Source organism: Taudactylus pleione, unplaced genomic scaffold (assembly GCF_031769625.1).
Source record: "Taudactylus pleione unplaced genomic scaffold, aTauple2 ptg000086l, whole genome shotgun sequence".
In the NCBI taxonomy this organism is placed as follows: domain Eukaryota; kingdom Metazoa; phylum Chordata; class Amphibia; order Anura; family Myobatrachidae; genus Taudactylus; species Taudactylus pleione.
In genome coordinates, this window is record NW_028284488.1 from 26,075,448 (window position 1) to 26,092,782 (window position 17,335).

The following is a 17,335-nucleotide window of genomic DNA, read 5'->3' on the forward strand; positions in this document are numbered from 1 at the left end:
TGCATGAAGACCTTTGTAATTTGTCATGACTTTGCTCTGGATTATAAATGTCCTCAGTTAGTTTCCCATTAAGATTAATTAAACTCCCATATTTTATTATTTTACAAAACCGTACAGGCAGATGACTAATATACTATATGTATTGTCATCAGGACCTTCAAAGTACAAAAAATATTTGTTCTCTTTGTTTTTTAAAACCTTGGTTAGTTTGATACAATTGTTTTCTCACATTTTCTACTGGAGTAGTTTGTATACAAATATCTTTATTTCTAAATGTTTAAAATAATATTGTAATTTATATCAGTGCGGAATGTGTTTTTTGGTGCACATGGAAGACCTGTTCCTGCAGACAGCCAAAACATAAATAAAGAACTGTATCCTGTTGCATGATAGATGTTATTGCGTAAAAACGTTTATTTATTAAAGCTAATGAGACAGCACGAAAGAACCATCCGGGAATACTTATTAATCAGAATGTTGATTTTTGCACTGAAAGTATACTGATGTCATTCCAAATACCTGTAATTTTTATTGTTATATGTACTTAGGATTAAGTGAGCAAAAAAATATATATTTTTGCTGAATTAGATGATATTAGGTGAATTGTAAACTAGTGAACTGTGTCATTCATACCTTCTGTTTGTACAGTACTATAGAATACTGTGGCTTTATATAAAGGATAATGAAAGTAAAACATAATACTTTATTGAATGCTAAGGTTCAAATTAATAATTTCTAGAATGTAACACAAGAAATGCACTTATTTTCATCCGTTAAAAACACAGAAATGCAAATGGAGGAGATTAAGCATTAAAAAATAGAAAGCACATAACTGAAACCTATATAATTGTATAATCCTATATCTAGAAAGGTGAAGACCAAACAGTAGGAATTAAAATAAATGAGTAAAGAGGAAAATTGGCACTAAAATTATAGGAAAGTGTCTGGGGAAATGTCCTGAGTTCAAGGGAGCCAGTACAGATGGAACTGATATCCCTTTTACCTGATGCTTTCCAAAAACTTGATTAAAGTAAATTTGTAGACAATTTAATCTACTCCATGTAAGCATGCTCCTTCATACGGACAGCAGAGGGCTGATGCCGAGTTGAAGGCAAGTCAATGTGTGGAGTGTATGTTGTTTGTTTCTGCTCTGCGCATGCTCCAGAACCAAGTATACACAATTATGGGCAATGAAATGAGACGTACGCAAACCAAATACATCTCTAATTGCAACTGGAGTACTGTAATGGGGCATGTAGAGGGCAGCGGGGGCTACTCAGATTTTTGAATACATGTCATTTAGTTTTCTGATGGATCTTTGCACCAGGGACAGGGCTAGTGCAAGTGCACAATGATAATGATGGCGGCTATGAAACCAACCATGTGGATAGGGGCTGTGCAGCATACTGTATAATGCCACAAGTGGGAGAATATACATACTGAGGGTCTGACTCTGAGTCGCATACTATGTCAATGTGAGATGTAGTTGTGCGATTGTTTATTACTGCCTATGCGCATGCGTCCCGAGTCAGTTCCTACAGAGTGTCAGTTGTGATTTTAGATACACACATGGAGAAATGTATTGGAAATGTATTGTGGGGTACCTGTGCCATGACTGGGAGGTGGCTATTCAGATGCACAGATATAGTTTGTCTTATTGTGGTAGTGTTGTGGGTGTGTTGCTGATGTGCTTGCATACACAGAAGATTAAATGCTTACATAGGAGGTCATAGGGCTGTTCCAAGTAAGGGCGCTGAAAGTGGGCATCTCAGTGCTTGCACATTTGGTGGATGTACACTAGGGGAAGGACTAGCAATAACATCATACACATACAAAATTATGGAAAAAGAACAAACAGCAGTCATAGCAGCGTGTCAATCAGACCCATAGTTCTGTCAGCTCAGGGCTTGATTCAGAGATTGTCGCTATTTGGATGTTCCTGCAGTTGAGCAATTATCAGTAGACTGTGCATGCACCGGAGTCGCACTGTACATGTGCCCCGATGGTCTTGTGACGGCAGTCGCAGGAAGGATTTATTCTCAAAGTGAGTGACAGGCAGTGACCATTTAGGGGAGGTAACAGGGGAGTTGTGGCTCAAACACAGGCATGTCCCACAGTAATCCCATACGCAATCAAATGGATCCGGCGTCCCAGTTTAGGCAGCCATTCTGTGGGAGCATAGGGTTACTCAGAAGGCCGAATACCGACTGATCCGTGGTCAATGCTGTGTCTTTGTACGCAGTTGCATGGATTTGTGAAGCCTGCGCTGTGCGTCTTAATATAAATCCTGATGGCTGCGACATTTGCATATTTTTGCACAGCCTCTGCGTATAAATTTGCACCAGCGGCAACATTAGTGTCTATCTCTGAATCAGGGAGCAATTACGTCTGATTTGTGCTCAATTGTACATGAGCCCCTAAGACTCCTGTCCATCATTGAAGTCATAGTGTGACAGATAGCTGACCTAAACAGAGTAGAAGATAGAGGCTATAATAGAACATAATGTAGATTCCACTTGACATATCTGCATTCTATTAATAAGGTTTAATAAGGTTAAGCAATAGGTCGTTGCATATAGCTTTACTGTATGCATTTCATTACAAATGCATGATGTACTTACCATAATGTATTTTTAGACAGATTTTAGTTTCCAGCCAACCATTGCCATATATGTGGTACCCCATACCTGGGTGTACTCACTCATGATGGGTCCTATATAAAATGTATATATGTAAATACTTTATATATAACATGTAAATACAATGTGCACTGTGTATGTTTCACAGAATGGTTAATATGGAACCATATTGTAACTGACTGTTAACTTGATGCCCCACCAGAGTTTGGAGACAGTTACCCATATACATATATGTACTGGTGCAGGTAGTATGTGGTGAGTCAGGAGCAGGTCACATGACTCAGAACCTGCTGGAAGTGGAACTAACTGCTGGTGACTGAGGAAGACAGTTGTATCAGTTACAGGGCAGTCCTGAGGGAGCCTTCTGTGAGGCAAGAGCTGTGCCGGACTCCCTGTCATCAGCGGCTGTCAGCGCTGTGATCCCGGCGGTGACAGTGATGCTGAGTCACCAGATGAGCGAAACCCTCGGTGAAGTGAGTGACAGCAGTTGTAGGAGGCGGATCGGGGAAGCGTAGAGCCAGCCTTCACCTCAGGCATCGTAGCGACAAGCAGTGGCAGAGCTGAGTGACAGAAGCCGGCCTCCTCTGCATTACAGTACGAGAAGGAGGCGGGACAGAAGATGGTGGCTCCCCTGAGCTGGGTGGAGCTGAAGGTCAGGAGGGGTGGTTACTGGTAAGAGGTGTCTGCCTTAAGTTCCCTGCTGCATCCACTGACAGAATTAGCAGAGCCAGTGGCATATCTATAATGGGTGCAGGGGGCCATGCACCGCCCACCCTGCACCCGTATTATTTTAAACTTACCTGTCCGTGGTCCCGCGGCAGCTGTCAGCGCTGCTTAGAACACCGGAAAAATGGTGCCGCGGCCATTTTTCTGGTGTTCTGCGCATGCGTAGTAGACTCCGGGAACACTCTAGTGCCCAGAGTCTACTAATGCTCCGGTGGCTGGCCAGCCACACCAGTCGGCTGCCGGCCACCGGGGGGGAGAGGAGGGGGCCCCGCAAGTGGAGTGCACACAGACCCTCTCCTCTCTTAAGATGCCCCTGAGCAGAGCCATATTGAATAGGGAGCAGAACAAAAGCAGTCCCAGTGCTTACCCTTCAGTTTCCTATTATAGTCACCCTTTATACTGGCTTACCCAATGCTCACATGTATAGATCAGTCAGAAGAGCATAATAGCCATCAGAACTTACTGTATACAAGTCTTATTAATTGCAATAGCTACTTGACAGCCTAAAGACTGGCAAGGTACTCAAGAAAGCTATAATTATAATTAGTCCAAGCAACATCCAACCGCGAAGGAGATGTGTAATAATCCACACGTCATCAGACAGGATAAGCTCTGGCAGCCAGTATATAATTTACAGCAGACAGAATTATCCCTCATTTACAGCAAGGTCCAGTTAATATTAATGTCTGCTATCCTAAATCTTTTAATAAACTATAAAATAAGAGAGTGTCTAGCCAGAGAAAGACACTGAAAGATATTAAGTAGTAACAAAATCTCCTTCTACAGTACTACTGTAAAGACACTTAATTGTGATACCTGCAAGTCACTTTATACTACCGATCAGCATCTATTACAACTTTTACCACTAGAGTAGAAACAAAAATGCACCACCTCTACAGAAAGCACTAAACTATTATTGTTGCAATCCATTTACATGCATGTAGTGAGTTGTGAGTATTAAACAGGTAAATTGTATTGTGAACTTCTGATAAATTGTTGTTACATGCTTACTTATGTTCAAAACCTTTGTATCTAAAATTATATTTAATGTAACCAATTGCATCTTCTCTTCATGTATATGCATGTTTGTCAAAGTAACCAATTAGCATACACAGTTACCAGGGTTGCTGTATAGTTGGGCGCAAGGAGAATACAACCTGTTCCAGCGTTCCTGTATTATAAAACCTTCATTTGTTTTTAAAGTGTGATTTAATTTAAATGCACTAAAAGAACATTATATATTGCCATTATATTGTATGCCATTTTCTAACTTCCACTCGTTATGTGAAAATATCCTATCGTTAAATTGAAAAACTTTTTTAAACCAACACTGGGGATCATCTATGCCTGATCCCTTCCTCCTTACCTCTCTGATTCACTAAGAAGAACCAAGAGACTCATCCTTACTGGGCAAGGTTTCACATCAACATACCACTCTTTTACACTAGAGCAGCGGGGGTTCACATATACATTCCTGCACAATTTATTAACTTACCTGACTTTGCACATTCTGTAAATTTTTACAAGCTCTATAGACTCTAACACAGAGGTTCCCAAACTGTGTGCCGTGGCACCCGGGGGTGCCTCTGGACACTTGCAGGGGTGCCTCAGGTTGGTGGTCCAGCACCAAGTCAAATTATTTATGGTCAATATAATGTAAATATGTGGACAAATAGAAACACAAACCTGTCCAGCTCCATATAACTGAACCTAAGAGTGACAGGTAAGCAAAATTTACTTCACTTTTCTACTTTACTACATTTTCTTCTGAATTTCTCAATAACAAATTTTTGGCTTCAGGATGCCGTGAAGACAATGCTGATACTCTAGGGAGTCGTGATTCAAAAAAGTTTGGGAACCACTGCTCTAATAAGTTATATTTCTCCCAAAGATTTCCATAATGTTTTGTAGCACAAATATTATATTCAATTATTATTTTTATGTTGTCACAAATTTCTGTCCCTATAGCAGGTATTAAGTAATATACTTGTTTTAACTCTAAATATATAGTTTGATAATTTCAGTGGACTAATCATATATTTCAAATGTAAGCATAAGCAATAAAGAATGTTGTTAGGAAAAAAGTTTGTATGTACACACTGATGTTCATATTTCTTATTTTGTTTTTAAGATGTTTTTATTGTACAGACTCATCTAACTGATAGCAGACCATAATTTGTACGTATTAGTTTGATCCAGTCTCTTCAAGCACTCATAGCTCATCACAAACACTTAACAGCTTAGGTATTACTAATGATGAGCGGTGGAAGTGGAACCCTTTAAAGAAGTATGCAGAACTAGGGAAAAAGATTACCTTCAAGAAAATGAATTACAAATATATCAAATTATGTTAACACATATATACAATACAATAGATCATGTGGGTAATAAGCACTGCAATGTGAGCTTTTATTTCTTTTACACATTGATAGACAGTCTGAATAATGAATAACTAAATAAATAATTTCTATAGACATACTGTATATAATATTCAGTTCAATAACTTTGCTTACAGTTGCATTTACGTAAAAAAATGTTTGTAGATGTCAGTCAGCAAGAACATCAATTCTATTTTAATAGACTTGATTGAGCACTTATCCAAGTCAATCCTTAAAATCCCCTCACCTTTACCATGCCACATAAAAGTAAGCTACTTAATAGCTCTGATGAGTTGAAAATTGTCTCTTCCATTAAAATTCCATACACACAGTATATAGTGTTATAGTGACAAATACACCGCCAGCTGTTTCTGGCATGCAGTCAATTACATTTGTTCAACTACTCTTTATACTAGTAGAATGTTTTACAAAGCAATTTGATGTCCAGTTTAACCAATGTCCAGTAACCTTCTGATTATACATTCTGTGGTGACAATAAACCACAAACAATGCTTTAACTGACTTCTTACTTATTTAACTGTTTGGGGTGTATTTTGACTTGGGACATAATTTGATTTAACAATTCATTGCTATTTGAATCAGATAATTTTGCTATACGTATAAAATCAACGGTATTGCTTTTAAGGGATTTAATTTGATGACTATAGAGTGTTAAATCCTGTAGTTATCTAACAAATATAAATAAATTATCCAAGGGATATACAAACTAAGGTAGAAGCCAGAAACACTATACTATATACAGCTAAAAACCCAAAGACCCTCAGCCAATGTTTTTCACACAGACCCTAAATGTTTAAAACACTTTGGCCTACATGTACTAAGAGTCCACCTACAGTGTAGAAAATGCCACTCTTGCTTCACCTATTATCTTAACATCCTATTATCTTAGTATCTTATGCTTCTGAGGAAGGACCAAGAATGGCCTGAAACACGTTAAGCAAAAGAATAAATGCCGGTCCTACCAGTAGAGGAACATTGGATTACCTTACCAGAAGCTCTGATGCAGGTTTCCGGGACATGATGAGTGTAACTCAAAATTACCAACACAAACAAGGATTCAGTAATTTCCTTGTATGCTGATGACCGCTAAAGACTTCACTTTGGTTATGGTGATATATGCGGTTTTATTTTTGTTAAAATGTGAGTGCAAGATGTAAAATTAATTTATATTTGTTTTATGGCAATATTGCACTATTCATTTTATGCTCTTCTTTGAGACACAATCATTGTTGTGAAGCAGACAGCGGTTACCACACTTTAGAAGTGTCAGGCCAAAGAGAGTGTTCAAAATGTCACCCCCTCAGGTGATTTCAGCAGAGACGCATATAGAAGCACGTCTTGAGTAATGTCTGCACTTGCAGAGTATTTTAAGATGCAGCGGGCTCGTCTGATATCTCCCATGCAGCTGGGAAACATTTTTTTGTACAATCTTTAATTGGCAAATGGACAAACTGACAGAGCTCACTTTCTGCTTCCCTCTCTTGATGTGAGGTGCAGCAGCTACAGGTGACAAAATTGGTAAGTGACGTTTCAACTTAGTGTAATACTCCTCAGTCTTGATGTATCACTGTCTTTTGTCTGGAATGTGCATTGCTGCAGGAAACTTAAGTGACAGTTGGAGAGAGGACAGGTGAGTGCAGTAACTGTCAGCAGGCTGAGGAGAAGCGTCCTGATCCTAAGGCGGCAGTTAGAAACCAGAGGAGCAATAGGGCCATTAGGAGGGGCAGCACCATCTTCCATAAAACAAAGGTGGAAGAAAAAGCAGCTCCACAATGAGGGTGACATCTTGAGAACAGCAGCAGAGAATAAGCAGTGGTTTCAGGCTGTGAGATCCTGAGAGAGAGAGACAACTGTCACAATCTCAGGAAGATCCCAAATGAGAGCAAGAGGCGGACATACAAGTTGCAGATAAGTGATCAGCTGCAGTGGTTTGGAGAGCCACTGATTTTACTGCTGAGGTTGGAATCAGAGAGGAGTACACGCGCCACACTGCTTGGTGAGAAAGTTCCAGTTGCTATATTACATGTATCCAAGCTACACATAGGGCCTGATTCAGGTCTGGACAGTATTGCACGGCCGCAAGGAAGCGGCTGTATAATACCATCCAGCATATATATTAAAATACTGCAGGAGGCATCTACAGGAAGCAGATGCCTCATGACAGCAATAGCAATCCAAGTGCAGCATCCGCAGTCGATGCCTCGGATCACCATCGTGACCATCAGTCGCGATGGTGGCAGCAGCGGCCAGTCTATGTAAGTTTCAGCTTACTCGGCACTCCTGGAAAACAGGACACACCCCCATTTTCATGAACACGACCCAGGCACGCCCTCACTCTGCCCCCCAAACACCGCAGCATGTCAATCATCCTGCAACTTGGGAGATCTGTGTGCGAGATCGTAGGACCCATTAATCGGAAAGTTGCGTAAGACCCCAAATTAGTGACCGGCCCTGAATAAGTCCTATAGTCACCTACATTTCGGAGAAAGTAAATGTAATACTTGCCAAGGGTTACACTAGTAAGTGACATATTACTCGAGTGACACATATACCTTTGACTGCAGCCATACCTTGAGAACCCTATACCATAGGTGAGTTTACATTTAATCCATCTCGCACATTTATTAATGACAGTGCAGAAACTGCTCCTGTTAGTATGCAGGACTTTTTGCTTTATTCCCTTATGCTAGCCAATGCTTACTGTTCACCAACCGGCCATAACGAGTACTCTAATGCTTTTTGCTAGAGAGATATTTTCATGTATAATTGTTACATTTACCATTTTTTTCGTAGCATTTCCTTGTCATTTAATTGATACAGTGTATGATATAACTTTAGTTATTTACATTGTGAATGAATTAGGTATAATACCACATCATAGAATAAACCGTATTAATCTTTTGCATCATATCTGGGTAACATCTCCATTAAGACATTACTTCTCTAGTGGGGTTTGGTACAGCAGGAAAGTATTTTCAGAAGAGGACCATCCTACATCAAGGTATCTCCACACACTGCACCCACTCCACCCCACAAGCCACTGGGGTATCACATTAGTAATACATGGGACACTTATTACTGCCATAAATGCCTATGGCGGCACCAATAATCTTGCCTGCTATTAGCGCTTGAAAACAGATGACAGAGAAATCCCTTTAGTACGTATTGAGAAGTAATATGTACAAGGATTTTCTCTATCTTTTTCAGTTTTCCCCTTCTCTCCCCTTAGAACATGTACCCCTTTATACTGTAGATGTTTTGAATGCCAATCTTAAACATGGGTAGTTCTGCAAGTGCTGGCATACCCTAACAATTTATGATTATGGTATGGGAACTGTAGTTCTCCATTTAATTACACCACACCTTACAACCATGGGTGTGGGAAGATATCTAGTGCTTTCAGTACCTGGGTGGTCTTTCCTGGGAGTTAAGTTTTGCAATTACGATCTCTTCTTACAATATTACAGCCACATTCATATTTCTTTATGCCATGCACTTTTGACCATATTATGTCACGTAAGGCTATCACTATTATGGTACAAGGCAACATTTGTTTAAGACTTACATGAGTGGCACTATGCAGTTTGCCCACATAAATTGAAGAATCAGACGGGACCATAGCAGAGTGAAATTCCGCCCTGTGCCGGCCCATCCTCTTCAAATACATGGACAATGTTGCATACACTACTGTAATGCATGCAGCTCCACTTTCACAGGCAGAGCAGTTTCAAGAGGGACAATCATCCAAAATCTGATGTTCTCCTCCAGAAACAGGACAGTTAAGAGATTCTGTTTACAACTTTTACTACCTGCTGCAGCTCGTGTCTTATATTTAATTGCACTTGTCTGGATCTTGAAGTGTTGAGGTTCAGTTTGGATAGGTACGTGAAATATAGACAGCATAGCAATGAGTGAACACCATGTGCCTCCTTCCACCCTACTAATCCTATCATTCAGTCAGCACCCACATATAATAATTAGGGGAGCCCCCTTTCATGTTTACAGATTTAAATTGACTAGCATCCACATTTATTAAACATACCAGCACCCCCTCTCTCAAATAACCCTGACATTTATTTAACATTATTCACATTTAATAAACCTTTCCTCTCCAACTGCCTTGACATTGAATTAATAGTATTCACACATAATAGACTTTTACCCCCAAAACATCCAGGACAGGTGTTTGATTGACTAGTAGCCAGTTGTCCTGCTGGCAGTAATAAATATACCTATTTTTTTCCCAAACCTACATCAACATTAAATTAATAGTCCTGCATCTCCTCAAACATTGTTCCACATTTAATCAATAACCCCCAAATCAATGCAGTGTTAAATAGTACCATATTAAAATGATGCCACAGTAATGCCCATTTGTCACATTACACCGCACAGTAGTGTCCCTTAATCACGTTACATCACACATTAGTGTCCATTCAAGTTATGCCACACAGTAGTCCCCATTCACGTTATGCCACACAGTAGTGCCCATTCACTTTATGCCACATAGAGCCCATTCATGTTATGCTACACAGAACCCATTCATGTTACACCACACAGAGCCTATTCACGTTATGCCACACAGTAGTACTCCCTTATACACATTATGCCACACAGTAGTAGTGCACCTATGTATCGCAGTAGTAGTACCCGTTCCAAATTATAACTCACACAGTAATGCCACACACAGTAATGACCCTTACACATTACCCCCTCTTTACCTCCTCACCTTGTTCCTCTGTGTGTCTCCAGTAGCCTCTCGTCTGCATCACAGTGCCCAGCTGCTCCACACACAGCTTCTCCTGGGCTGCAGCTTATGTGCCAGTGTTGTAGAGGGGAGCCCAGGTGGCATCTTTGGATTTTTTAACCGCACGGCTAGCCACCCACAGCAGCCCTTGAGAATGACAGCGCCACCCTCATTCTAATCTGGCGCCGTTGCGAGCCAATGGGAACTTGCTAACTGGCAGCCAATCAGCAGTGGCTGCTGGTCTGCAAGCTCCCATTGGCTCGCGACCAGCGCTAGATTAGAATGAGAGCAGCGCTGGCTGTCACAGTCATTCTCAAGGCCTGCTGCGGTTGCTGGGCGTGTAGCAACAAATCCAAAACTGCTGCACCCGGGCCCCCCTCTGCGACATTGGCCAGTCCGGCCTATCTGGCCATCAGCCCGGCTATGATCCTTTTACAATTTTTGGTGCCAAAAATAGTCTAAATTTAACCTCATATATATATATATATATATATATATATATATATATATAGTATATAATATTATAATATTGTTTTACATCTTGCCCGTCCTTTTGTGCTAATGTAAGAACTGTTGTCTTTTTTTTAATTATTTACCATTTACATATCTGCAAAGCATTGTCCTGTTTTCTTTCTTTATTGTTATATTGTGCACCTAGAACCCAAAAATATTCACAACAATGTATTTAAATGAAGCTTAATAATTTCAAACATCTGCTTTTTGCCTGGGTAACTCAGTTCCTACAAGTAACTACTTTCAGAAAACTGCCCTGTTATGAGCACCAAATATTACTCATATAACAGTAAGGTGACAGTATATTGCAGAGAAAAATATGAACAACGTAGTAATGTACTACTCTTCAGCTAGAGCTGCTCTGTTAAGGAAATAGCTGATTTAATATTTATTTGCCATAGATCTTTAAAACATTATATTCCTCCAATTGGTATGCGGGCCTCGGGTTATATGGCACCTTGCTATTTACTCCGGTGTCAGCTGTGCTTCTGCTGGCTGATTTTTGATGGCTGTTCTATGTTCTGCATAACATTGCTAGCGCTCTAGTGCTAACAACTACATCTGTCCTCCTTGGCCTTGCTTTACATTATGTTAAGATCTGCCACTTCATAAACCTGTGGGGGGCTCTTGCCATTTGCCTTTTCTTTGTTAAATGCTGTGCTGTTTAGTTTCTCCCACTGCTTTTGCCTATTGTTCCACATTCATTTTACATAAGAACAAAACCTAAAACTGACACTACAAAAAATATATTTTTGGATTTTTTATTTTATTTTTCAAATAACTGACACTATGTAAAGCTGCAAATCTACTGAGAATGGTGATTATGTGGTTAGGAAGTTGAGTGTAGTGTATTACAGTACCTCTCCATGTAGTACATTTGTTGCCTTTTCTTGAATATGTAGGTTAAAATATGTAGTCAGTAATCCCCATCGTGTTCGATATTTCATTTATTTCATAGAAATCTGTACAGTATTACCTTAATAATTCAGTAACACAAACTCAGTGCAGTATTTGTTTCGAAAACTTAAACACTCTCTGAGAGGTTAAGGGTACAAGTAATTATGTACTAGACACTGAACAAATTACTCACATGTACAGCTTCTTTGATTTGCTCTTGTGTGAGAACGGATTGTGATGGGTGACTTTTCTTCATGATAGCTTTAATGTAGTGTAATGACTCTATTTGCATATGCAGTGTGGCATTTCCTTCTCATCACCAGAAATGGAGCATCATTTGTGTAGTGTACACCATTGTTTGAAATGTATAGTGGAAAAATGGGGGATTAATTAGGCAAATGCAGCAAATAATCTGAAAATGGCATGAATTCCTTTAGTGAATGTCTGTGGTAATCCCTGCAATACAGGCAGGAGCCTCTTGTCATTGAAGACCTTTAATCCAATGCCTGAAGCATGAAAGTATTCTGGAGAGCAGATATAACAAGTGTGGGAATCACCAAAATCAACATTTTTTAAAAGGACATTTTATTTTCACAATAACAGTACTGATCAATAGAATTATTGAATTTGTCAGATACAAAACCGTGGGAGTGGTCGCTGTAGCCCAGAAAGTAAAAGCATTTCCCCCCTATTGTGTACTGTAGTGAGCAATTAATAACACTGATAATAGAATGTACAGTATAGGTAGTAACCTCTAGTTATTTAAAAACAAATGGGTCTATTCAGCAATGATTTTTTTACATAAAAAATATGGAAATTATGGTTTCCGTATTGTTTATGTAAATCCCCTATTCAGCAGTGGGATAATGGAGAAGATAATGCATTTATCTTCTCCATTAATTCCCTCCTTGCAGAGTACCGCACTGTAGGGATCAGCCATTGATCTCTACAGTGCTTTAACGCTTTTTGCTATTCAGCAAAGCAAAAAGTGTTAAATCACTGGAAAAATATTTACTTTATATAACGCCATTTCAGAATGGCGTTATATGAAGAAAATACTTAAATATCCCGAAAACTACAGGGACAGAGGGAAATTTTCCCATAAGTCCATGCAGCATCTTGTAAATCCGCCCAGTCTCCGTGCTTGCTTTCCGGTGACCGCCGACAGGTAAGTCCAACTAGAGTATGTTAAACCTGCCAAAAGTGATTGACATGTGTATACAGGCTTTATACTAGCCTGTATACATGTATTTTTATGTGCGATTATATTTAACATTTATATATAAATATAAAAGCACATAAATATACATGTATATAGGCTATTATAAAGCCTGTATACACATGGCAATCAATTTGGACAGGCTGGAGATGTACTTACCCTGTTGACGGTCACTACAAGCAGGGACGGAGACTATTCCGGAGAGCATGACTCTGTGCAGAACAACAAACAGAAGGGATTGTTTCCGTAATCTCGAAAACAATGCCTTCTGTGACATCGCAGGGACAGCGTGTTACCGCAACCGCTATCCCTGCACAAAATATTGCTGAATAGCAGCAATAAATTATCATAATTACTAAAAACTTGTAACGATGTTGCCTCATAATATTCTGGGCAACATCATCACTCTTGCTGAATAGACCCCATAATACAGTATTGTTATCACTTTTAATAATGTAACCTGTGGGGGTGAACTTTTTTCAACTGGAAAAATTGGTACAACACATGTAAACTTATATATACTTTAGTGATATGTTTTTAACACTTTTTCCGTGTGTTGCACTTTTACCTATGCGAGTGGTTCCCAAACTGGGTGCCGTAGGGCATTTGAAGGGGTGCCACAAGTTGGCGGTCCTGGACCAAAGCAAAATTTCATGGTCAATGTGATAAGCAAAACCAGTGCTGGTGGTTGCCACTAATAAAATTTGTGGACAAACAGAAGTGCAACTCTCTCCACCACCACATAACTGATCCTAAGGATTATACCCCTTTTCCACCGGAGCTAAAACCCTGGTTATTGCAGGGTTAACCCGGGCAGCTCCTTGGTGTAAAAGGGGAGAGGGTTGGATCGCCGGGTCAAGTGACCCGGCAATCCAACCCAGGTAAATAGCAGGGTTTAACACGGGCGTAGCCCGAGAAACCGTGCTGTGAGAACAGTGCACTCTGGGTCACGATGACCGGAAGTGCGCTGCTAGCCGGCCAATTAGTTAGGCTTCAGTGGTGCTTGGAGATGATGTCATCTCCAAATGTCCACTTTCAGGCCGGGAAAGCCGAGTCTATGCAGACCCGACTTCGGTGTGAGCGGCGCCGACTCGGGAATATCCCGAGTCGGCGCTGGCTAAATTCCGGGTCTGATATGGATAGGAACTCTGTTCCAACTCCGGGTCAGACCCGGAATTTTGGTGGAAAAGGGGTATAACAGGTCAGCACAATTTAATTAATTTAGTAATCTTTGCTGAATTTCTCAAAAATAAACTTTTGGCCTAGGGTGCCGTGACAAAATGCTGAAGTTTGAGAACCTGTGACCTAAGCAATCTACAGTACAGTGCTAACAGCACACACTAATATATAAGAAATAGTTTATAGTACATTCTAAAATGTTAAACACAGCATTCAAATTTATGATTGTTAGGATGAGCCCTTAACAACCCATTCATCCTATTTTAATGTGCCTTTCAGTAGTTAGTAGATGAAAACTGCAGATAGGTGTATAAATGAGCCCTGCAAGTTGAATTATTTTCATGTATTCAAATGAGAGGGTTACAAGGTGCAGCAATTAGATTATGTGATTTCAAAGCCTCTGCAATTTGTTAAATTGGTCAGAAATTGAAGCACATTAGAGGGCAATCATCTAACCTGCTTTGAGTATCTTGTTTGTGAAGGGCTCAGGTCTTGTGTGCTTACAGGAGTAATTGTCTAGGAGTATGGCATGGAAAATTGTATCTCTTCAACTGAAAGGGGATTTGACACTATATTACAAGCCTTTTGCTTTCCTGGATAGCACAAGGGACTGAAATCAGTGTAATTTGACTAATGAAATAATCAGGGGATTTAAAAAGAGGCTGGAAGTGTGTAGATATGTTTGAATTGTAAGAAACCTGTGGAGAATCGGCAAATATGATTTTTAATCCCCAGCAGAGTGACTCTTGTCTCGAACAGATTGTTGTGAGAGCTCTAACTAGGGAATTCCCACCAGGTTTGGCAGGAAAGGGTTTCTAAGGAGGCTGTTAAAATCAGCAAGTTTATTGAGATAGCATTTAACTACTGACACGTCTATTAGATTTGCAGAGAGGTTACATTTACATGATGGACACAGCTTAGTGCGGCCACTGACCCGTTACACCAAACTATTCCTAAAGTAGCATATGCCTTTAACGATGAATGTATGGCTGGTTGCCTTCCACATGCCTGGTGCAGGTTTCTGCTCCCTCCTCTAATCTCTCCTAGATGTTTTCTGCATGTGTTGTGTGACAGCAGGGAAAGGCAGTGGGTTGAGCTTGCCTGTTCTCCCATTGTCAGTTTGCCTTTGCTGTAGTAGGGTAAACCTGTCTGGGAGATCCTGTGTCATCTCTCTGCATGTGGACAGGAAAAGTCAGCACTGCTCTCTGGGCTCCTCTCTTCCTCTCCGTGCATTTTCTGTTCATTCAGCTCCCACACACTGACTGAGGCACAGAGATCAGGATTAGTTCCCCAGCCGGTCACCACAGCAGATCTTGGATGAAAGCAGTGTATCTGTAAGCTTCAGCATTGCAGCACCCGTTCCTTCTCCCTCTCCACACAACAGTGGTGCCTCATTATCTAGTGCCTGCTTCATCATTATTTCTCCTCAACGCCTGAAGTTTCCAGTCTTGCCCCTATGCCTGTCCCCGGGGGAGAGATGAGGAGCTTTTTTCTACCAGTGTTGCTGAAATGAGACTGCCCTAAATCACCTGTTTCCCCGACTTGTAAGACCCCCTCGGACTATTAGACTGCAGTAGGGAGCACCGGGCTGCATAGGGACCTACAAGATCTGTTTGCTCCTCAGCATGGGCTCTCTTACTGGGATTGCATTTCTTTTCTTGGGAGTATCAATAACAAGAGTGAACTGTCAGAATGGCAAAAATAACGTGCCCAGGGTCAAATTATCTTACAGAGGTAAGTTCTTTTTTTTATTTATTTTCTCCTTTTTTTTTCTTTTATTTTATTATACTTCTAAACTGCTGCATAAGTTCATTTTGTTCACACGTGGCTGCTATACAGTAAATCCCCGATCTAAAGAGATCACTCCAATAAGTGAGATCAATTTGACAATGTAATGGGCAGGATTATTTTCTGTGGACGTTATAAAATCTAACATGATATTCGGTTATGATGTATGATCTAATTGGAATGGCTTTGTCATTTATTGCACATTGTCTCACATGTATACGGTATACACCACAGTGGGTTAAATTGCGGACTTCTGCGATTTGGTAAAGCAGGAATATTAAACTAATGTCGTTTCTGATCGTTTGGGATGATGCCAGAGAGTACTGTGGTTTACTTAATTTCTTTTGTAAACAGGTCTGAAGGGAACGCATTTTATTCAGAATAAACTCGCTTGAGATTCATCACACAAAGGCTAAAACAATCTTAAATCTGGAAAGAATAAAAGTAGCTCTTGAAGGCTTGTAATATATAGCTGTGTTATAAAGGTGAACATGCCATAACTGTAATTGGAGTGATATTGCAGCCCTGAAAGAGAGAAATTTACTGACTTGGATCTTTGCTTGCTCCACACAAAAGAAATGAACATAGAGAATGGTCATTAAATAAAAATATGGGGAATAAGAAAAAGGCAGGCAGGCAGGAGAAGGAAAGAGAGGCACATTATGGACTGTGTTCTACTTTGTATGAGGTTGCTAGAAGAATGCTATAACTAGGTAGATTTGTTTAGATAGATGGTATATCTTCAGCATATAGAAAATCATAAGCTGGTGGAATGAAGTTCTGTTATTTTGTATGGTAGTAGCATGCCATTTCTGTGATAGGAAGATATGACACAAGTGTGAAAAACACATCTGTGATACCAGAATTCTGTTTTCACACTTCATGTCTGAGATGTAACCGCTTGTAGATCTACTTTATAATCACATCACGTTTCACCTATTTAGCAATAATAATAATAATTAAACAGAAATAAAAAAATCCGAACTGTCTTAGTTGCTAATTTTGCTTTGTAATGTGGGAGATGTAGTTTGTTTGCTTGTTTTTATGTTTTACATATTTGTCACTATAAACAAGCTGTTAAATGTATAAACCAAACTTACATATGCATTTGTCTTACTGCACATTTTAAATGTGTTAACAAGTACTAGTAATAAAACTGTCACATATAATGCAATGAGCCTTAATTGAATCAACTCCTTCAAGTGTAATTTTATGCTGATTTGGAATG

The 17,335-nt window shown here is 39.9% G+C and overlaps 1 protein-coding gene across 2 annotated transcripts in view; it reads left to right on the top strand.

Annotated features, from left to right (window-relative positions):
- The first annotated feature begins 14,828 nt into the window (after window positions 1-14,828).
- Window positions 14,829-17,335, top strand: part of SEMA3A (semaphorin 3A) — a 259,026-nt gene continuing 256,519 nt past the window's right edge. For both annotated transcript variants that reach the window (XM_088468796.1, XM_088468797.1), the window contains exon 1: window positions 14,829-16,053. In XM_088468796.1, the coding sequence (XP_088324922.1) occupies window positions 15,945-16,053 (109 nt within the window). In that variant the 5' untranslated portion in view covers window positions 14,829-15,944. The remainder of the gene's footprint in view (window positions 16,054-17,335) is intronic.